Source organism: Geotrypetes seraphini, chromosome 1, assembly GCF_902459505.1.
Source record: "Geotrypetes seraphini chromosome 1, aGeoSer1.1, whole genome shotgun sequence".
In the NCBI taxonomy this organism is placed as follows: Eukaryota; Metazoa; Chordata; class Amphibia; order Gymnophiona; family Dermophiidae; genus Geotrypetes; species Geotrypetes seraphini.
The window spans coordinates 405,088,652-405,112,895 of record NC_047084.1 but is presented as its reverse complement, the minus strand read 5'-3'; the positions used below and the strand labels follow the sequence as shown (position 1 = coordinate 405,112,895).

The following is a 24,244-nucleotide window of genomic DNA, read 5'->3' as shown; positions in this document are numbered from 1 at the left end:
GTTGTCTCAGGGAATGTTGTTGAGAGGTGGTGAGGGAAGGGAGGTCAAGAGAGTGAAGAAAGTCCATGATGCATGATTCAGATGAAGATGATTCTGATGTGTACAGCTGTTCGTAGAAGGAGCGGAAATCTTCCAAGATGTCCTTTGTAGTAGTGTGCAATTGACCAGTTGGAGTTTGGGTGTGAGTGATCCGGTGTTTAGAGCGTCTGCCTTTAAGGTACGTGGAGAGAAGGTGGTCAGACTTATTAGAGGATGCATAGTATGTTGCAGAGTGCCTAAATATAGAGGCAGATGCTAGTGAACTAAAGATTTCATTCTACTGAAATTTCAGTTGCTGTAGTTTCTTGCCCTCCCTAAAACTCCTCCACCTATCCCCCCTATAAACAATTTACACTTATGCAGACGACATCCTCGTCCTCCTCGAGAACGATTCGAACCTCACCGACCTGTCTAAGAACATATCCTCTTGTATAATGAACCTACAATCCAGGGCCCACACTGTGCAAATGAAATTGAATGAGTCCAAAACAAGACTTCTTTGGCTCGGTCCAAAACTAGATCACCTACCCACCTCCATCCCACTACCCTCTGGCTCCTCTCTGCAGCTTGAGTTCTCGAGCAAGGTCTTGGGCATCATCATTGATTCCACATTGTCCTTCAATGACCACCTCCAATCCTTGGTAAAAAAATGCTTTTTCAGCCTTCACATGCTGAGGAAAGTTAGATCCTGCTTCCATCAAAAACATTTTACCCTCCTTGTCCAATCCATCATCCTCTCCAGATTGGACTATTGCAACTCTATCTACTTAAGCCTAACTAAGAAAAACCTCCACAGACTCCAACGGATTCAGAATGCCGTGGCCAAGCTCATCTTCGCTAAAAGTAAATTTGACCATGTCTCCCCGCTCCTGGCCAAGCTCCACTGGCTTCCGATAATCGCCAGGGTCCACTATAAATGCGCCTGTTTAACTTTCAAAATCCTATATGGTATCCTCCCTCCCTTTATCCCTCTTTCTTGGAATTCCTCAAACCCTAATACCACCAGATCCTCCCACAAATTAAAACTATCCTTCCCCTCGCTAAAAGGCATTTCCCACACAGGAAAGCTAGGGACCTCCCTCCACTTCAAAATCACTGAGCTCTGGAACAACCATACCTCCCCTCTTCGGAACTTGAGCTCTCTCCAAGTTTTTCGCAAACATCTGAAAACCTGGCTTTTCTCAAAAAAATGTAAGTCTCCCTCCAACTTAGGAATCAAGGAAACTCTTATATCTTGGCATCCCAAGTCCTCTAAATTTTTTTCACACTTCTTCCTCTAACCTTCTGTTGTAGTTCCTTCCTATTTCTCCTACTGTAAACCGCGTCGAGCTCTACGAACGTGGAGATGATGCGGTATACAAACCTAAGGATTAGATTAGATTAGAGTCAAATCTGTGATAAAGTTGAGTTTCAAGAGCGTGAATTTCAGTTTCAAGTTGGTGTAAAGATGCTTTCTTCTGCTTGAGTCGAGAAGCAGCAAAACTGATCGACTCACCTCGCAGCCAAGCCTTGTATGACTCCCAAACGATAGAAAAGTCAGAGACAGAGGAGATGTTATGAAGGAAATAGACTTGAGATTCATTCTTGATGTGTGAGATAAAGGAGTCGTCTTGCAGAAGGAAGGTATTCAATCTCCATTGTCTTGATTTGGGGAGGATAGACCAGTTCAGGGAGCAAGAGACCGCTGCATGGTCCGAGATGGTAATGTCATGTATTTTCGCAGACGTGGTGATGTTGACAATGTCTTTAGAGCCCATAATATAGTCAATCCTGGAGAATGAGTGGTGAGGCGCAGAATAAAATGTGAAGTCCTTGGAGGTAGGGTGCAGAATCCTCCAGATGTCAGACCAACCATAAGTTGTCATGAGGTTGGAGACCATCGAGCGTACTCTGAGTTTGGATGGACGACAGGAGGAAGATCTATCAATAAATGGATCTAAGTGGAAATTGAAGTCTCCCGCTATTATGGTATCCGTTGATAAAGCGGAGTTGCAAATGGTATGGAAGGATTGGAAGAAGGAGGGGTCGTCGGCATTCGGTGCGTAGATATTGAGGAGTTTCAGAGGTTTTCCATCAATTGATCCATCAAGGAAAGACCAGCGACCACCAGAGTCAAATTTGTGAGAGGAAAGTTGAAAGTTGAGGGACTTGCTTAATAGAGTTATAATACCATTTTTCTTCCCTGTGGCTGGAGCAGCGAAGCAGTGTTGAATCCGGCCTCCAGATAATTTCTGAGCTTCTTCCAGACTAAGATGGGATTCTTGAATGAGGCAAATGTCCGCTCCAAGATGTTTAAAATAATGAATAATTTTTTTCCTCTTGATGGGACTAGAGATGCCCTTAACGTTAAGGGAAACAATATTTATGTTAACCATAGGTGAGTGGAAAAAATCTCATATGGCAAGATGTAGAACTCTGTGCAGGCAAATGTAGATGATGGATCGAGATCAGGTGTAGAAACAAACTGAGGGATATACACCAGAGCAGAGAGGCTTTGGAGGAGTGAAAAGGAACGCAAATAAAAAATAAAACGATGATTCATGCTGAATAAAGTCAAGAACAAACAAAGGTCCAAAAATGGGATCGCATGCTGACCAGATGCACTCAGCGAGCTCACGCCCAGCTCAGGTGAGTGTGGAAAAAGCAGAGAGACTGAGCCTCAAGAGGAAACTCAATATAACAGTGAAAACAGGTCAGGTCATGTCACTGACATTATCATCCAAAAATTTTTGCAGCTCCTGTGGATCATCAAAATTTTTCGTGGTATTGTGGTAAGTAATCCGCATTCTTGCAGGGTAGAACAACCCATATTGTGCGCCAATGCTCTTGAGACGGGGCCGCATAGAGGAAGGTTTTGCATTTCTGTGCTGAAGATTTAGAGAGGTCAGGGACAAACAGAATCCTTTTGCCCTCTACAGTTAAGGAGGGATGGGTCTTTGCAGCTTGCAGGATCTGAAGTGTTTGAGGGTACTCAAGAACTTTGAGGACAATGGGCCTCGGTGGTTTGGAGGGAGCTGGAGGCCCAGAAGGTACTCTGTGTGCGCGCTCTATTTCTAATGGAGGAGTAAATTGAAGCTTCAGGATGGTAGGACTAAAGGTATGAAGAAATTCTAGAATATTTTTACCTTCTGAATTTTCTGGCAGGCCAATAAAACGCACATTGTTTCGGCGCATACGATTAGAGATATCTTCCAGGTCACTTTGAAGCAGGGTTATTTTGCGGAGTTCACGCTGGATTTCTAGGTTCTGGGAGTCATGGGCTGCCAGACGCTCCTCTGTGAGATCAATTCGGGCATTATGTTGTTTGAGCTGTGACATTATATTGCCAATTTCGTTTTTTGTATCGGCTGTGGCAGCCAAATTCTCCTGCATGAGGCCGCGGAGCACATGTAAATCAGCTGCAATGGAGGCATTATGCTTTGCGGAGTCAGTTGGGCAGGCCTTAATGGGGGACGGCGGCTTGTGCTTAGTCCGCTTAGACACGGTGTGCGTAGCGGAAGTGCCTGCTGTGGCGGCGGTTTCGGCTTTAGCCGACTTGGAGGACATTCTTGCAGGTAAGGCAGTGGAGTACTGACCGAAATAATTCCGGATGAGGCAAAAAGATCTGTTTTTCGCCGCGGGCTGGAACGGAGCAAGATCGCTAAGCAGCCATCTGGATGACAGGCACGTGACGCCCCCCCTCCCCCCGCATGCTTACTTCTGACGGAATGGCATTCGCACATGCGCGGTACAAGTTATCGCAAACTTTCTGAAAGTCTTAAAGTGGTGATGCACTTTTGAAGTGTCCTTACTGGGGCTCCGTTGGTGACATCACCCAAGTGTGAGAATATGCTGCTTGTTTGTCCTGGGATAACAGGTGTTATCCAGGGACAGCAGGCAGATATTCTCACATGTGGTTGATGTCATCCACAGAGCCCCGGTACAGACAGATTAGTGTATTATCACTAAGTTTCTTAGAAACTTTGCGACTGCCTGCACCACACATGCGCAAGTGCCTTTCCATGCACCTCAGTTCCATAAGCAAGCTAAGAAGCCAACAAGGGGAGGTGGGTGGGTTGTAAGACTATCTGCCTGCTGTCCCCAGATAACACCTGTTATGGTAAGTAACTGTGCTTTATCCTAGGACAAGCAGGCAGCATAGTCTCACATGTAGGACTCTCTAGCTTCCTGCAATGGGATGGAGGAAGAGTTGTCATTAAGGGAATAAATTTTGTAATACTGCTTGTCCAAACTGACCATCCCCTCTGGAAAAAGATTCCAGACAGTAGTGAGACGTAAACGTGTGAACTGAGGACCAAGTGGCTGCTTTGCAGATTTCATCTATAGGAGTAGAACATAAGAATGCAACTGATGCTGCCATAGCTCAGCCTTTGTGTGCTGTCCCTCGAGGTGCAGCTCAGCCTGAGCATAGCAGAAGGAAATACAGGCAAAGGGAAAAAAAACCCCAGCCCAAAGTCCGAGAGAGAGAGAGAGAGCAAAAAGAAAAATTAATCCTTTTTGGTTTTTTAACTTAAAAAAAATAATAAAAAAATACCAAAAAGAAATTAGAAAAAATAACCATTGAAGCGGGAAGGCAATGCAGATTGAACAGAGTTTAGTCAGAAAAATACTTCTTTGCTCTGTGAAAAAAGAAGAACTGCGGTGCGTGAGCAGGCATCGGGTGGAAAGGCACTCGCACATGCACTGTGCTGGCAGACGTGAAGTTTCTAAGAAACTTAAAGTGATACTAACCTTTTAATCTATCCATACTGGGGCTCCGTGGAAGATGTCACCCACAAATGAGAACATGCTGTCCTAGAATAAACTACTTTATAGTTCTTCAAAATTTCTAAGATTTTGAACCACTCTTCCTCTCTCAACATACACGATTTTTATTCCACAAATAGGAAAATAAAATATTCTTTCAGGAAAAAATAAGATAATAAAATATACTAACTAGACCAGGGCTGTCCAACCTTGGTCATCGAAGGCCACAATCCAATCGGGTTTTCAGGTTTTCCCTAATGAGTTTACATGAGATCTATTTGCATGATCTGCTTCCATTGTATGTAAATAGATCTCATGCATATTCATTGGGGAAATCCTGAAACCCTGGTGAGGGCAGATGTTGGATACCCCTGGACTAAACAATGATCAATCAGCTAAGCAATCCAAGAAAAGTTGATAGTGCCTCACCGTTGGCTTAGGCTGAGCTGCTCGTTTGCCCTCCGATCCATGAAACTGTGTTGCCTTCCTACCCCAGCCAAGCATGACAAACTTTCCTGAGGAACAGCCAAGAACAGAAACAAAGATTAAAGGCATAGATAGCAAAACAAAACTATTACCTGCTTTATCACTCTTCCAACAATGCTCTTCAGCAAAAATTTGCTTTTTAAATGACACTACTAATAAATTACATTACATTACATTACTACTATCACTTATTTATATATCTAGACAGCTTACATTTATTTCTTGATTAAAAGGTATATAAGTAACCATTTCAATTGTCTAAGCAAATTTTTCTAGCATTCATTTTACTGGATTTATATTCTACAATTCCTGAAGTTCAAAGCAGGTTACAACGGCGATAATAGCTACAAAGAGCTACAAATGGAAATGACAGCCTAACTATAATGGAATACAGTAAAACCTTGGTTTGCAAGTGTTTTGCAAGACAAGCAAAACATTTTTAATAAATTTTAACTTGATATACAAGCAAGTACATATGGTATACACACATCACAACTGAGCAGATAGTTCTCTCTCCGACGCTGCAGGAGTATAGTGACTATTCTAAATCAGCGAGATCTTGCAATACAAGTATGTATAGTATTCTGTATTAAAGTTTTTGAGTTGTGGAACGGATCATCTGAGTTTCCATTATTTCCTATGGGGAAATTTGCTTTGATATACGAGTGCTTTGGATTACAAGCATGTTTTCAGTGTATTCTGTATTAAAGTTTTTGGGTTATGGAACGAATCGTCTGAGTTTCCATTATTTCCTATGGGGAAATTAGTTTTGATATATGTAATTATACAGTGGTGCCTCACACAACGAACTTAATTGGTTCCAGGAGCAAGTTTGTTATGCGAAAAGTTCGTTATGTGAAACGCGTTTTCCCATAACAATACATGTTAAAAAAAATTATTCGTTCTGCAGCATAAAATATGCTAAGATGACCTAAAAAAAGATAAATTTGTCAAAATGGTGAAAATGGTGGTCTTGCCGGGGCCAAACTCTTTGACGAGGTCACACTGTTTTACCCCACATTCACTCCTTCTAATTATTTCCCGTTTCATTTCAACAGAAATCACCTTCCTGCTTTTTTTTAGAAGCCATGATATATAAAAAATATTGAGTTTATCTTAAAAGGACGACTGCCGTGATACGTGCGTGCGTGCGTGATTTAATTCGTAATGAAGAACGATTGCCGCGATACGTGCTCAAGTTAAGCGCAGTGACTAACGACTGCCTGCAGTGCTTGCGCGGAAGGATGCAATACATCGGCAGCGATCGTGGAAGCTCGGGCGACTTCGTTGTGTGAAACGAAGTTCGTTGTATGAATCATGACATGAAGTTTGTTGTGTGCAGCGTTCGCTGTGCGAGGCGTTCTTTATGCGAGGCACCACTGTATAATGAAATTCAGCAATAGATCTACAAGTCAACATGGCTGAAGAATATTAGAAAAGCAGCAGGCAAATATGCTTGCTCAGTTAGGGGGTGGGGAAGAATGGGCAGGGACAACTATGGGTCACAAAAATCCAAAATGACAAAGCACCCACAGGGTTACTTCCTGTTTTTACACTACTCACCACTATCTTCGATGAGTTCCATGGTAAGAGAACGACATGGGAACAAATTTGTCCCCACGGGAACTCAATTTCCCCACCCCATCCCTGCAAGTTTTATTGCTGTCTCTGTCCCATTCCTGCAAGCTCTGCCTTAACTGCACAAACCTTGAACACTTATGATTTTAAAGTGTTTAAGATGTGTGCAGAGGAAGATGGAGCAGATTGGGGCAGGGACAGGAAAAGAACTCATAGGGACGGGACAGTAAAATGTTCTCGCAGGGACAGGGAATATTTTTCCCTGTGTCATTCTCTATTATATGACAGGAAGTTAACATCCATTGCCAGAAACCACCCTCTACACAGCCTCATTGGAGAATGCACAGTTTGTACAGGCATTAATTGTGTTCCTTTTATTCCTCACCCCTCCAACACAACCACGGCATTACTGCTTTATAATTTTGCCAGATCTGTTTTACAAAAGCAGATCGAGGTTTGCAGATCTTTGTTTTTATAATTGTCTCGTCAGACATTTTTCAAATGTCAGGTTTAACTTGGATTTTTGGTTAATTGATGGTCCATTGGTCCTATGATTTAGGCAGCCCATCTCTGAATATCTTCTCAAGCTGATACTGTGTATCCCTACTATAATACAAAACACAGAACTTTGGGAATGACAGTTTTGGATACTACATAGAGTGTTACTTGACTCAAGCTTAGATTAACATGGGAGGGGTGGATAATCCCATATGTCCAAAGTGTCACCAGGTCACTAATTCTTTTTTCCATGTTTTTTGGGGACAGCTTCAAGTTGTAAATGTTCTGAGGTTCCATTATTAGTTATTTGAAGAAGAAGCTGAATTCTAGGTTACTTTTTTCAGTAATGGGTGTTCTTTGGGATATATTTGAGGTTTTTGTGAGGCAGAGTGGGGAGGCCATGCATTTATTAGGAAGGCAAGCATTGTTGGTAAGAAAGTGATGCTGAAAATGTGGATGAGTAAAGATTCTCCTTCATGTTTTAGAAAACCTAACACATTACATTACTGTTTTCTATCCCGCGGCTTACAAAAAGAATTGGTCTGAGTATTCCCAGGGAGCTTACAAGGTTGATAGAATGAGTTTACAAGGATTGATACATAGCATGAGCGATGGGATCTGGGGAAGGGTTGAAGAGGTCTAGTTAGAACAGAAAAATGAATGTACATTCTCTTGATTTAACCCTCAAATCAATATGGTCAGAACTAGGTTTATATAGATCAAATAATCAAGGACTACATAAGACACATATATCGTAGAACATGCTTAAATATGAGGATAGTAACCCATGCTTTTTGGCTTAATTTTACATTCCACATTTCATAATATTGGATAGTAGTACAAAATGAATCATTTATATGCACCACCTCAGAGGTGCAAACAGGATGAAGTGACCTATGTGATGCATTACAGATCAGTGTCAGTGTCCCACCTTCTCCAAAGTCCTCCTGGTTCAGGGATGTTTCAGCAATTGGTTCAAATTCCTTTGTCATCAGTATAAGAGTTTCCTGCCCTACATGGAAAACAAAAAGAGAATATGTCCTTACCTTGATAATATCCTTTTTCAGTAGATAGGTGAGACATTCTAGACATGTGGATTAAAGTGTTATGGGATAGGTGGCAAAGTTCAGTTGTGGATTAGGAATTGGTTATTGGATAGAAAACAGAGGGTAGGGTTAAATGGTCATTTTTCTCAATGGAGGAGAGTAAACAATGGCATGCAGCAAGGGTCTATACTGGGACCGGTGCTATTTAACTTATTTATAAATTATCTGGAAATTGGAACGACGAGTGAGGTGATTAAATTTGCAGATGACACTAAACTGTTCAAACTTCTTAAAATGCTTGCAGATTGTGAAAAATTGCAGGCGGACCTTAGGAAATTGGAAGACTGAATGTCCAAATGGCAGATGAAATTTAATGTGGACAAATGCAAAGTGATGCACATTGGGAAGAATAACCTTAATCACAGTTACTGGATGCTAGGGTCCACCTTGGGGATTAGTGCCCAAGAAAAGTATCTGGGTGTCATCGTAGACAATAGGATGAAATCTTCCACTTAATGTGCGGCAGCAGCCAAAAAAGCAAATAGTATGCTAGGAATTATTTTTTTAAAGGGATGGTTAATAAGACTAAGAATGTTATAATGCCCCTGTATCGCTCCATGGTGCGACCTCATTTGAAATATTGCCTTCAATTCTGGTCTCCTTATCTCAAGAAAGATATAGTGGCGCTAGAAAAGGTTCAAAGAAGAGCAACCAAGATGGTCGCTCTCATATGAGGATGGTCCTCTCATATGAGGAAAGACTAAAACGTTTAGGGCTCTTCAGCTTGGAAAAGAGACAGCTGAGATCCTGAGTAGAGTAGAATGGGTACAAGTGGATCGATTTTTCACTCCGTTAAAAATTACAAAGACCAGGGGACACTCGAAGTTACAGGGAAATACTTTTAAAACTAATTGGAGGAAATTTGTTTTCACTCAAGAGAATAGTTAAGCTCTGGAACGTGTTGCCGCGTGGAAGCAGCGGCGAAGGAGAGGCGAAGGGAGAGAAGAGAGAGGAGAGAAGCCAGAGTACATCTAGCGGCGGCGAGGAGCGGGTAGCGGCGAGAGGAGGCTCCGCCCACCTCCACCACGTCAGTGCAGCGTCAGCGCCCGGACTCCCCCTTAAAAGGAAGGGAGCCGCGGCGTGAGGGCTACTGAGAGCTGCGTGGAAGCAGCGGCGAAGGAGAGGTAAAGGGAGAGAAGAGAGGAGAGAAGCCAGAGGAGCCAGAGTACATCTAGCGGCGGCGAGGAGCGGGTAGCAGCGAGGGGAGGCTCCGCCCACCCCTACCGCGTCAACGCAGCACCTGGACTCCCCCTTAAAAGGAAGGGATCCGCGGCGCAAGGGCTACTGAGAGCTGCGTGGAAGCAGCAGCGAAGGGAAAGAAGAGAGAGGAGAGAAGCCAGGGGAGCCAGAGTACATCTTGTGGCGGCGAGGAGCAGGTAGTGGCAAGAGGAGGCTCCACCCACCCCCACTGCGTCAGCGCCCGGACTCCCCCTTAAAAGGAAGGGAGCCAACGGCACGCAGCCATTTGGCAAGCAGCAAAGGCGCTTGCCTTAGTGAGAGCGCCTTTGCAAAGGGCCGGGTTCGCTACATCCAGGAACCCCAAGGAAGAAAGACAGCAAGGTAAGAAAGTATATACATACAAACAAGGAAGGCAAAGGGGCAGCAAGCACAGAAGGAAAGGAACGAGTAGGCCCAGGGGGTCCACACCTACAAAAGGAAGCGACAGGCAAGGAAGGCACTGAAGAACAACAGCAGGGACAGAAGATAAAGTAAAAGTAGGCCAAGGAGGCAGGTCCAGGAGGTAGCATCCGCACACACATACAAAAAGGCAGCAACAGGCACCGCAGGACAAGAAAAGGCGGACTCAAGAGAGAACACACACAAATACACAAGCAAACGGAAAAGACAGGCACAGAAGGCAAACAACGCATACGAACAAGCAAAGGGAAGCGGAAGACGAAGAAGGTAAGGAAAAGCCAGGCACAGGAGTAAGCACACTAGCAAAGAGCACCAGGACTCCTAGAAGGAGGACAAGAATGGAAGCTGAAGGAACCCAAAGGATGAGCTTCCCAGTGTACTGCATGGACTGCCACATGTATGACTACCTCCCCTCCGGGCGGCAGTCGTATGTGTGCGGGCGGTGTCAGGAACTGAAGAGCTTGAACAGCGAAGTCAGTCGTCTGAAGCTCAGGATCCAGGAGCTGGAGGGACTCTACATCTCAGAAGACCCCTTCCAGACAGACGAAGACCCTATGCGAGAGAGGTACATCGAGGAACAAATCAGGGAGCTCGAGAAGTTCATCTAAGATGCCTACAGGAGAGTGGAAGAACAGAAACACGAGAAGCACAGAAACGAGGAAGACACAAAAAGCAGAGGACAAGAAACATCTGACACCAAGGTAGAAGATACCCATGGAGGACTCTCGCAGAAAGAAAAGGCAAGATACTACCAGTGCCTAGAGCAAGAAGAAACGAAGAACACCAAGGACACAGACCTGCGACCGCAACGGAGGCTGAAAAAGGGGAAATTTGCAGTCCTGGTGGGAGACTCAATCCTAAGGCAAGTAGACAGTCACATAGCAGGAGAGAGAGAGGATTGGCTAGTGACCTGTTTCCCAGGAGCAAGAACGAAGGACATCGCCGACAAAATTGAAAGAATCCTAGAGGGAGCAGAGACGGAAGAGACAGCATTGATAGTCCACGTCGGGACAAACGATGTCACCAGGAGACTCTACAGCAAGATTGCACTGATTGAACAGTTCAAGATCTTAGGAAGGAAACTGAAGTTCAAAGTGGAAGTAGGAGAGGGTCAGCAATTCTGGATCTGATGCTAAACGGGCTGAAGGGACCTGCAAAGGGAGTGGAAGTAGGGGGACCGTTAGGGAACAGTGACCACAACGTGATTCAGTTCAAAGTGGAAGTAGGATTACCAAAGGGAGAGAGAACCAAGGCAACAACATTTAACTTCAAGAAAGGGATCTATGATGCCATGAGACAAATGGTGAGAAAGAAGCTCAGAAACAGCTCCAAGAAAGCTCAGACTGTGGAGCAAGCCTGGTCCTTATTCAAAGACATGGTAAACAAGGTGCAAAACCTGTATATACCCAGATTTAGGAAAGGATGCAAAAAGAATCAAACAAAAGACCTGCATGGATAACCAATGAAGTTAAGAAAGTGATAGGAGACAAGAAAAAATCGTTTCAAAAGTGGGAAAAGGATAAAACTGAAGAAAATTGGAAAGAGCACAGGAAGCATCAAAAAGAATGTCACCGAGTGGTCGAAAAGCCAAGAAAAAATACGAAGAGAGACTAGCCAAGGAAGCACGACATTTTAAACCATTCTTCCGATATGTCAAAGGAAAGCAGCCGGCGAGGGAGGAGGTGGGACCTCTGGATGAGGGGGACAGGAAGGGAGTGGTGAAGGAGGAAAAAGAGGTGGCTGATAAACTAAACATGTTCTTCTCGTTAATCTTTACAAAAGAAGATACATCTAACGTGCTGGAACCGGAGAAAATATTCAAGGGGGATCAAGAGGGAAAATTATCATGCATGGAGGTAAGCCTCGAAGACATACTCAGGCAGATAGATAGATTAAAAACTGACAAATCTCCGAGCCCAGATGGAATCCACCTGAGAATACTGAAAGAGCTCAGAGACGAAACAGCGGAGTTACTGCGCCATATTTGTAACCTATCCTTGAGAACAGGGGTAATCCCGGAGGACTGGAGGATAGCGAATGTTACACCTATCTTGAAAAAAGGATCGAGAGGCGACCCGGTGAACTATAGACCGGTGAGCGTAACCTCAGTTCCGGGAAAGATGGCCAAATCACTGATCAAGGAAAGTATCAATGAGTATATAGAAAAAAAATAATCTGATGAGAACAAGCCAGCATGGTTTCTGTAAAGGAAGATCATGCCAAACGAACCTTCTGCACTTTGAGGGGATAAGCGAACAATTGGACAAAGGTGACCCCATAGACATCAACAAGGTACCCCATGAGCGCCTACTGAAGAAAATGTGGAGCCACGGGGTGGAAGGGGATGTGCAGATGGATCAAAAATTGGCTGGCGGACAGGAAGCAGAGGGTAGGAGTAAAGGGACACCATTCTGACTGGAAAGGGGTCATGAGTGGTGTCCCACAGGGGTCAGTGCTGGGACCGCTGCTGTTCAATATATTCATTAAAGACCTGGAAACGGGGACGAAGTGCGAAGTTATCAAATTCACGTACGACACAACTCTCCAGCAGGGTCAGAACTGTTGAAGAATGCAAAGAACTGCAGAGAGACCGGAACAAACTGAGTGAGTGAGCAAACAGATGGCAGATGAGCTTCAATGTACAGAAATGTAAGGTCTTGCACATAGGGAAAGGGAACCCTATGTACAGCTATATGATGGGAGAAGGCAACCTAGAAAAAGACCTGGGGGTATTGGTGGATAAAACAATGAAGCCGGCGGCATAATATGCAGAGGCCTCAAAGAAAGTGAAGGAAGTTATCCTGCCGCTATATCGAGTTATGGTGCGCCCGCATCTGGAGTACTGCGTCCAATACTAGTCGCCATACCTTAAGAAGGATATGGTGATACTCGAGAGGGTACAGAGGAGAGCAACAAGTATGATAAAGGGCATGGAGAACCTTTCATATGCCAAAAGGTTGGACAAGCTAGGGCTCTGGAAAAGCGGAGACTTAGAGGGGACATGATAGAGACTTATAAAATCATGAAAGGCATAGAGAAGGTGGAGAGGGACAGATTCTTCAGACTAGCGGGGACAACAAAAACAAGAGGTCATCCAGAAAAATTGAGGAGATAGATTCAAAACGAATGCTAGGAAGTTCTTCTTCACTCAGAGGGTGGTGGACACCTGGAATGCACTTCCAGGAGAGGTGATAGGACAGAGTACAATATTGGGGTTCAAAAAGAGACTGGATGACTTCCTGAAAGAGAAGGGGATTGCAGGGTACAGATAAAGGGTTACTTACAGGATATTAAATAAATAGGGTATAAACGTTTTAGGTAAGGAGCACTTACAGGTCATGGACCTGGGGGCGCGCCACGGGAGCGGACTGCTGGGCGCGATGGACCCCTGGTCTGACCCGGCAGGGGGAATGCTTATGTTCTTATGTGGTAAGAGCGGATAGCGTAGCTGGTTTTAAGAAAGGTTTGGATAAGTTCCTGGAGGAAAAGTCCATAGTCTGTTATTGAGAAAATCACAGAGGAAGTCACTGCTTGCCCTGTATCGGTAGCATGGAATATTGCTACTCCTTGGGTTTTGGCCAGGTACTAGTGACCTGGATTGGCCACCATGAGAACAGGCTACTGGACTTGATGAACCATTGGTCTGACCCAGTAAGGCTATTGTTATGTTCTTATGGGTTATCTTCCAATGGCCACATGCAATATGTAGAAGGAATCCACTCTGAACTTTTTCTGTTACTCTCTTCTACTTCACTGAGAGCTTTAGCACCACTTGTATTTAGTACCCAAGCACCAAGAGCTCCAACACATGAACATGAATTAGATTCACCAATGGGAACATTCCCAAGAATCAACTGTTCTGCTCAAAAAGGAACATTAGAATAACTAATAGCTAACCATAGCATCAAAGGAGCTCAGAAAGTACCCCTGCAGGTGCTGTGAACACACTTTACATAATTCTTCAAGGCCCCATAGGGCTGGCTGGAATCCAAGAAACAAACTTGGATAAGCATACACAAAATGAGACAGTAGGCAGGCGCAGGAAAAACAGTACGAAAGTCTTGAATGTCTCACCTAGCTACTGCAAAAGATATTATCAAGGTAAGGACAGTCTTTTACCAATAGGTGAGTCATTCTAGACATGTGGGATGTACAAAAGTGGACCCAAAAATCTAATGCGGACTGACTGTGCCAACCCTCAAGACTGAGGAATCAAAGGCAGAGACCTAGCTTGTCGCCACATCCATTCTGTAAAATTAGGCAAACATGTGCAGAGTTGACCAAGTAGCTGCCCTTCAAATCTCTTCAGGGGAGATAACCTTTGCCTCTGCCCACGAAGAGGCCATACTCATGGTAGAATGCACCTTTTTTGTTTACTGCAAAGAATGTAGGCTGAAGAAATGGCTTAATGGATCCATTTGAAAAGGTGGCCTTGAAAGCGGGGGCACCCTGCTTAGAAGAATGAGTCAGCACAAAAAGACTGCCAGTAAGGCAAAACTCACTTGTGATCTCTAAATAGTGCAGAACTCTGCAGACATCCAATTGCTGCAAAAGGTGGTCTTGTTTCTCAGAACCAGGAGGCTAAAAACAGGCAAAACACATTTCTGGAACATGGCATGCAGACATCACCTTCAGCAGGAAGGAAGGAACTGTGTGGAGAGAGATCCCCATCTCCAAGATCCGCAGGAAAGGCTCTCCACAAGATAGAGCCTTGAGTTTCGAGACATGTCTTGCTGAAGTAAGAGCGACCAGAAAAAATGCCTTTAGCGTGAGGTCCAAGAGAGAAGTGTCTGTCAGAAGCTCAAATGGAGCCTATGGGTGGCCAGAAAAAACCAAGTTAAGGTCCCAAGAAGGAAATAGCGGTTTAATTGGTTGTCCAATGCTAAGAGCATCTTTCAGAAATCTGGCCATGTCAGGGTGAGATACAAGCGAAGGACTACGGTCTTGGGCTATGAAACAAGAGCCCAACGGGCTGGACCCAAAGAGAAGTCACGGTGAGGCCCTTATCAAGGCCCACTGGGAGAAATACTATTGAACTTCTATTGAGATTGCTCCATGAGATAGGTTTAATAGGAATGGTTTGGGATTGGTTTGCAGCCTTTCTCCGGGATCGTAGTTACGGATGGGTAACCAATGAAGGTTACGGATGGGACTGGAACCAATGAAAGTAACTCAAGAGAACAAGCGCACCCTAAGTACAAATAAAAAAGCCAAAAACAGAAAACTATTACTGTTGGGGGATTCCATCATCAGAGGCATTAAACTTGGAAAACAGGGCGAGGAGACCAAAATAGTGAAATGTCTTCCAGGATCCTCAGCTACCAGGAGTTCCAGGCAAATACTGACTATAATTAAGGAAGAAACTAAGGATTTTAACACTGATGTTGTTATCCATCTGGGAACAAATGACCTGGCCAACAACTCCACACTTGCAGCACAGAAAGCTTTTCGGGAGCTTGGTGAGGGCGTGAAACCTTTTGTAAAGACTAGCTTTTTCTGAAATACTGCCTGCATATGGAAAGGGAGAGCAAAGAGTGAAAAACACAGAGGACTTTAATAGATGGCTCAGAGCCTGGTGTCATCAAGAAGGCTTTAGGTACATAGGAGGATGGGGAAATACATGTAAGGACAAGAAGCTATATTGCACTGATGGCCTACATATTACTACAGCAGGAAAAAGAAACCTTGCAGAGAAATTTAGACAATATTTTTCTAGGCATTTAAACTAGAAGGTGGGGGTGGTGTATGTACGAAGGACAATTATAGAGACCACCCCCGGCAAAAGAAAAGATGCGATAGTAGTAAAGGCTGCAACATAAGCAATATCAGCAACTCATTTCTTAGTATTGCAACGGAAAGTGAAACGACACAAAAATCCATATGAAAAAGGAGATTATCGCTGAAAAATAGCTGGAAAGCGATGACCACAAATGCTCACAGTCTAAGCAACAAAGTTCATGATCTGCAAGCCCTGAAATTAGAGGCAGATCTAGATATTGTTGCTATCACAGAGACATGGTTCAGTGAATCACATGGATGGGATGCAAACATACCGGGATATAATCTTTTTAGTAAGGACAGAGATGGTCATAAAGGTGGAGGAGTAGCTCTCTATGTAAAGATCAATATCCAAGCGACCGAAATGCAAGGGACCTGGGGAGAGGAAGAAGCAATATGGATTGCTCTGAAAAGAGAAGATAGAACTTCTATCTACGTGGGTGTAGTCTACAGACCTCCGACTCAATCGCAGCAAATTGATAAGGATCTGATTGTGGATATCCAAAAGTTTGGAAGGAAAGAGGAGGTTCTGCCGTTGGGAGATTTCAACCTGCTGGATGCGGACTGGAATGTTCCGTCTGCGGAATTGGAAAGAAGTAGGGAGATTGTGGATGCCTTTCAAGAGGCTCTGCTCAGACAAATGGTGACGGAACCCACAAGAGAAAAAGCGATATTGGATCTGGTCCTCACAAATGGAGAGAGTATCTCTAATGTTCGAGTGGGTGCTCACCTGGGTAGTAGCGATCATCAAACGGTTTGGTTTGATATAACGGCTAAAGTGGAGAGCGGCCGCACGATACTTAAAGTCCTAGATTTCAAACGTACGGACTTTAATGCAATGGGAAAGTACCTGAAGAAAGAGCTGTTAGGATGGGAGGACATAAGAGAAGTGGAAAGACAGTGGTCTAAGCTGAAAGGAGCGATAAAAATGGCTACGGACCTTTATGTGAAGAAAATCAATAAACACAAGAGAAAAAGGAAGCCGATATGGTTCTCCAACCTAGTGACTGAGAAAATAAAGGCAAAAGAGTTGGCGTTCATGAAATTTAAAAAAACCCAAGAAGAGGAGAGCAGAAAGGACTACAGGGTGAAACTGAAAGAGGCCAAGAGAGAGATACGTTTGGCGAAGGCACAGGCGGAAGAACAAATGGCTAAAAATGTAAAAAAAGGGAGATAAAATTTTTTTCAGATATATTAGTGAAAGGAGGAAGATAAAAAATGGAATTGCTAGGCTAAAAGATGCTGGGGACAAATATGTGGAGAGTGATGAGGAGAAAGCAAATGTGCTAAACAAATACTTCTGTTCTGTGTTCACAGAAGAAAATCATGGAGAAGGACCGAGATTGTCTGGCAAAGTTACACGAGAAAATAGAATAGATTCTGCGCCGTTCACGGAGGAGGGTGTTTATGAGCAACTTGAAAAACTGAAGGTGGACAAAGCGATGGGACCAGACGGGATCCATCCCAGGATACTAAGGGAGCTCAGAGAGGTTCTGGCGAGTCCTATTAAAGACTTGTTCAACAAATCTCTGGAGACGGGAGTGACTCCTGCGGATTGGAGGAGAGCGGATGTGGTCCCTATTCATAAAAGTGGTCACAGGGATGAAGCAGGAAACTACAAGCCGGTGAGCCTCACTTCAGTTGTTGGAAAAATAATGGAAGTGTTGCTGAAAGAAAGGATAGTGTACTTCCTTGAATCTAATGGGTTACAGGATCCGAGGCAACATGGCTTTACAAAAGGTAAATCGTGCCAAACGAACCTGATTGAATTTTTTGATTGGGTGACCAGAGAGTTGGATCGAGGACATATGCTAGATGTAATTTACTTGGATTTCAGCAAAGCCTTTGATACAGTTCCTCATAGGAGGCTGTTGAACAAACTTGAAGGGCTGAAGTTAGGACCCAAAGTGGTGAACTGGATCAGAAACTGACGCCAGAGGGTGGTGGTTAATGGAAGTCGCTCGAAGGAAGGAAAGGTGACTAGTGGAGTCCCTCAGGGTTCGGTGCTGGGGCCAATCCTGTTTAATATGTATGTGAGTGACACTGCTGAAGGGTTAGAAGGAAAAGTGTGCCTTTTTGCAGATGATACCAAGATTTGTAACAGAGTAGACACCGAAGAGGGAGTGGAAAATATGAAAAAGGATCTGCAAAAGTTAGAGGAATGGTCTAATGCCTGGCAACTAAAATTCAATGCAAAGAAATGCAAAGTAATGCATTTGGGGATTAATAATAGGAAGGAACCGTATATGCTGGGAGGAGAGAAGCTGATATGCACGGACGGGGAGAGGGACCTTGGGGTGATAGTGTCCGAAGATCTAAAGGCGAAAAAACAGGGTGACAAGGCAGTGGCTGCTGCCAGAAGGATGCTGGGCTGTATAAAGAGAGGCGTAGTCAGTAGAAGGAAGAAGGTGTTGATGCCCCTGTACAGGTCATTGGTGAGGCCCCACTTGGAGTATTGTGTTCAGTTTTGGAGACCGTATCTGGCGAAAGACGTAAGAAGACTTGAGGCGGTCCAGAGGAGGGCGACGAAAATGATAGGAGGCTTGCGCCAGAAGACGTACGAGGAGAGACTGGAAGCCCTGAATATGTATACCCTAGAGGAAAGGAGAGACAGGGGAGATATGATTCAGACGTTCAAATACTTGAAGGGTATTAACGTAGAACAAAATCTTTTCCAGAGAAAAGAAAATGGTAAAACCAGAGGACATAATTTGAGGTTGAGGGGTGGTAGATTCAGGGGCAATGTTAGGAAATTCTACTTTACGGAGAAGGTAGTGGATGCCTGGAATGCGCTCCCGAGAGAGGTGGTGGAGAGTAAAACTGTGACTGAGTTCAAAGAAGCGTGGGATGAACACAGAAGATTTAGAATCAGAAAATAATATTAAATATTGAACTAGGCCAGTTACTGGGCAGACTTGCACGGTCTGTGTCTGTGTATGGCCATTTGGTGGAGGATGGGCAGGGGAGGGCTTCAATGGCTGGGAGGGTATAGATGGGCTGGAGTAAGTCTTAACAGAGATTTTGGCAGTTGGAACCCAAGCACAGTACCGGGTAAAGCTTTGGATTCTTGCCCAGAAATAGCTAAGAAGAAAAATTTAAAAAAATTAAATTAAATTTAAAAATTTTTTTTAAATTGAATCAGGTTGGGCAGACTGGATGGACCATTCGGGTCTTTATCTGCCGTCATCTACTATGTTACTATGTAAACATCCAATGATAGACTATTAGACTGGGGGGTACCATCAGCCCTTTCACCTATTCTGCTTAATATATTTGAGTCCTCTTGCAAGACGAATTCAGAAATTAGGAATCAGTACATATATTTATGCAGATAATATTTTGTTGGTATATGATTTATCCCCTCAACACTGGATCTGAGCCCTCTTTTGGATGGTTTGGATAGGATAGAAGAATGGTTAGGGGAACATGGACTAGTATTGAATATGTCAAAAACAGTAGCATGTTGCATTTCCGGTGATAAGGTAACACCACAACTAGATCTTTCACTACGCCATCAGCATATAGAGATAGTAGACAGTTTTAAGTATTTGGGAATTATAATTTGAATTTTGAGAAGCAGGTTTCATTTACAGTTGCGAAAGGATTTGGAGCATTAAAATAACTTAGAGCTATTCGAGATTTCCTGGGTGAGATGCTTTTGTTCTATCTAAGTTGGATTATGGCAACTTGGTATATGTGGGAACAACAGTTGGGCAACTGAAACGTTTACAAACAGTACAAAATTCGGAAATTCGGCTGTTAGGTTGCGCACACATGTAACTCCATTATATGATCATGATCATGATCATGTAACTCCATTATATTTGAAATTCCATTGGTTATCAATGGAATTTAGAATTAAATTTAAAATCCTGATGCTAGCACATAGGGCATCATTTGAGTTACAACCATTATATCTCTCTAATCTAGTGTTATTTTACACACCTAGTCGCTCATTGAGATCTTTAAATGACAATAGATTAGCTGTTCCCCCTATCTCAAAGGCTCATCTTGCCTCAACCAGAAATGGTGCATTTTTCTACTTGGTTTCAATATTGTGGAACAATTTACCAGTAGAGTTAAGGATCATTTCAAAATTTTATATTTTTTTATTTATAATTTTAATAATTGACAATAATTACAGGTCAATGAAAGAAAACATGCAGTGTAAATTGAAATTAAATCAAAATTCCAAACAACTAAGGAATATCAAAATATACATCGCATTATTAGTCCACAATTTTGGAGACGAGGCTGATGAAAAAGACTGAAATAAGTCATCAAGGCAATTAGTACATTTCAAAATTTTAAGAGACAATATATGCATTCAATGGGCTCCACACATTATTGAATATCATACTAGACCCCAAACACTCCGCATTCATTCGCTCATATTTATACGTGGAACAGATATTTGCCCACCAAAATGTGTAATTCAGTCTGTCATAACTCTTCCAGTTACGTATAATCATCTGGATGGCTATTCCGGTCATAATCAAGAAGAGCCGGCTTTTATAATGCATATGTTGAATTGCAATGAATGTCAGGCATTTCCCTTTTTACAGATTTCTTACACATCCAGGGGGGGTGGGTGGGGAAGGTATTTGGGTTTGCTAAAGGTATTTATCTATAATATTGCAATAATATATGCATATGAAGTGTAATAGTTATGTGAGGAAGGGAGGGAGAAAAGGATTGGTAATGTATTAATTTTGTGTATTTTAAGTGCGTTATATATAATGCTCATGTTTAATATATTTGTATTGCAATGTCAAAATTTGAAAATCAATAAAGAATTTAAAAAAATAAATAAATTTTAAGACACATCTAAAAGCACTTTTTTTTTTCAAATGGCTCTCCCAAATTGAATAAGGGAACGGGGACCGCAATCTGTCTTAATTTGTACCAATTTGTGTTGATTTGGATTTATTTATTTCATATAAGTTTTAGTGGATATGTTTTAGAAATGTTCATTTCTTTGATGCTCTCAAGCTCTGCCAGTGGCAGATCTGTGAAGTGTGTTGTGCTGGGAGTTGTATTAAGACTTGCACTAAAATATGTCTGTTTGTTATCAGGCTGCTTCAGAGACTTTTGTATCTCTTAAATTTGTTTTATTTTATTTTTAATTTTTATTATCTTTCATTATTTCTATTTTCTATTTCTTTGATTTTTGATCTTGGAAATGTATTATATGTTATTACATATTTTTAGCTTATCAGGTACTTTAGCTGGATTGTGAGCCTTCGGGACAGATAGGGTAGTTTTCCTCAAGTACCTAATTTCATTTTAGTTTGATACTTTGTAAACTGCTTAAGTCAGTAAAATGCAGGAGTGGTACAATAAATCTTTAAATAAACAAACACTGAATCAGATCAAGAATATGGCTCCACACTGTCCTGGGTCGCACCAATGGTGGAGAGTCTTCCACACCTTAGCGTAGGAAGACACAGAAGTTGACTTCTTAGATTTCAGAAGAGTAGAGAGGACTCCAGCAGACTATCCTTTGCGCTCTAAAACTTCATGCTCAATAGGCATGCCATGCGATCAGAATCCTCCATACAGACTGAACTCCGAGAGAGGCGGTCTGGAATAACCCGCAACCGAAGGCCTTGACTTCCACGAAGGTGCATCAGATATGCGTACCACAGTCTGCGAGGTCCATCTGGAGCAACTAGAATGACCTTTCTCTGAAGAGTTGCAAGCCAGCGAAGAACCTGACCTATCATGGGCCAGGGATAAACACACAGTAGAACTTCATGCAGCTACAGCTACACCAGCACGTCTAGGTCCTTGCTGCCAGGCTCGGATCTTCGACTGAAGAATCTGATGGCTTTTGAGGGCGTAAGCAACAATCTACTCCAGGCAAAAGAAGCTTAGGAAGGGGCTCTACGGCCTCACTCAGAGAGCGTAGCCAGGACAGACAAGCGCAGATGACAAAGGATGCCGCCAGAACAGCCTTTATGTCCAAAGCCACTACCTCAAAGGGGCACCTGAGGACCACATTCACCCGGCGGTCCTGCATGTCTTTAAGCATCACACCACCCACACTGGGAACGGCAATACGCTAAGTTACCCGCGCCACCTAAGAGTCCACTTTAGGCTAACTAAGAAGCTACTGGCACTCCTGCATATAGTATACCAACATGACTTGGTTCTCGTAACACTGAAAGCACCATCTGGAGAAACCCATTGCTCCAAGATCAGAATTAGAGAATGACACGGTGGCGGTTTACCCGCGGCCACCGCATTTTAGCCGCGGGTCACCCGCCGAAAACGGGGAAGAAAACTAGCAGTCGCTGCGGCGACGGGGACAAGGCCATTCACCGCCCGCGGGGCGGTGAATGGTCTTGTCTCCGCAGTGAGGTATCAAGGATCGCGCGGTCCCCGCAGCCACCGCCCGCCCGCCCGTAGCATTTAGCCAGCTCCCTCCCTCCACCTCACCTTAAATTTCGAGTTTTCCGGCTTCCTTTTTTCCGAGCCGCACGTGTTCAAAAATCCGTGCACGCGCGGCTGCGCGAGTCAATCAATCTTCTCCTCTGACGCAACCGGAAACAGGAAGTTGCAGGAGAGGAGAAGTTTGATTGACTCGCGCAGCCGCGCGTGCACGGATTTTTGAACACGTGTGGCTCGGAAAAAAGGAAGCCGGAAAACTCGAAATTTAAGGTGAGATGGAGGGAGGGAGCTGGCTAAATGCACGGCTTTTTGAACGCGTGCGGCTAGGGAAAAAGGAAGCCGGCAAACTCGGAACGAATATAAGGTGAGGTGGAGGGAGGGTGGGGGCTGCTGGACCATTCTTCATTACTTTGCCATACTAATTCCATTCTATGTTAGGTGCCACGGACTCAGATTCGAGTCCTAGCGATGATGAGTTAAAGATCCCAAAAGAAGCCAACTTCTAAATCCAGTGGTTAGAGCTACACTACCCTCCTTGTGACCCTGGGCAAGTCACTTAATCCCTATTGCTTCTGACACAATGGGCAGTTCCAAAGACCAAGACTGGCCAGTGTCAAAGACAGGATGCTGAGCTTGATAGACCCTTAGTCTCCACTGTTTTTAGTGATCAACAAAGTTCTATGTTTCTATAATCACCCTAATTCTGTTATCATTGGACTAGATATTCAAAATGATTTAAATGGCCAGGACAGGCTCCTGGCTGTTCAAATCATCTGTCCAGGGCTAACCAGGCATTTTCAATCTTCATGTTCAGCCCAAATGGTGTCACACAATTCAGCAAAAATACCCAATGTTGTTCCTCATAATTTAAATATTGCTCATAGAAGGAACAACATTGGGTATTTTTGCAAATGGAAGTTGGAGGGTTAATTCCCTTGAAACAGCCAATTGAGTGAAACATGAATTCATGCTGGGACACAAGATAGGTTGAATTTGTTTTGAATTTAAAAAGAAAAATGATCAATGAAGAATACTATAATGGCAAGAAAATATAATGATAAAACAGCAACTAATTTTGCCTATTTTTATATATTAAAAAAGTACTACATAAGGTGAATGTCCATATTGCTGTCTGTTGTTCTGCTGAGCACTGGCATTGAAACAGCAAAATGCATTTATTGCATACTTGTCCTCTGTCGGAAACATTATGGTGGTATATTAGTTGTGTTAATAAAAATTTATAAACAAAGCCCTGCCAGCTGAACATCTCTTTCTCTAGTTCAGCAGCAGGAACTTTGATTTATAAGAATGGAATACGCTAAATATTAGAGTACTAAGGCTTATATGGATGCTGCGGGGACGGTGACGGGGCGGTGAATGGGATGGCAGTGGCGGTGACGGGGCGGTGAAAGGGATGGCGGTGACGGTGACGGGGCGGTGAATGGAATGGCGGTGATGGGGCGGTGCAGAGGATGGTGGGCCGGGGACGGGGCGGTGACGGGGACAGATTTTTTCCCCGTGTCATTCTCTAATCAGAATGCTCACATCGGGATGCCAGGGAAAAGCAGTAAACTGCAACTGCACACCACATAGCCAAGAGGAAGTGGATGGAGCCAGCTGAGTGATTAAGATCAACTCCTATATAGACTCTCAAGTGAGAATAGGCAAAGCTGGAGAATTAAATAAATGCGGAACTATGGGATCTGAAAATCCAGCACACAGCCCCAGACCCCAGTCATGGGAAGTGTAGTACGGAAACACAAGGGGTCCGCAAGCTGGTCAATATCATCAGTATTCCCCAGACCAGGGTCGGCTAGCCATAGAACCGCAGCCAACTGTGAAGAGGCTGCACCCAAAGAAGTAATGCCAGCCAAAGACAAGTCCGCAACAGAGCAGGAATGTGCAAGAGAAGAACAGCTGCACTGAAGCTCATTCCACAGATATTTCATGAAATCTGGGAAAGCATCTGGACCTTTGATGAC

At 43.6% G+C, this 24,244-nt stretch overlaps 1 protein-coding gene across 3 annotated transcripts in view; it reads right to left on the bottom strand.

Annotated features, from left to right (window-relative positions):
- Nucleotides 1–24,244, bottom strand: part of ELP1 (elongator complex protein 1) — an 882,162-nt gene that overhangs the window by 773,538 nt on the left and 84,380 nt on the right. For all 3 annotated transcript variants that reach the window (XM_033918172.1, XM_033918151.1, XM_033918160.1), the window contains exons 4-5: nt 8,279–8,359; nt 5,215–5,300 (exon numbers count right to left, since the gene is read on the bottom strand). In XM_033918172.1, coding sequence (XP_033774063.1) covers nt 5,215–5,300; nt 8,279–8,359 — 167 coding nt within the window. The remainder of the gene's footprint in view (nt 1–5,214; nt 5,301–8,278; nt 8,360–24,244) is intronic.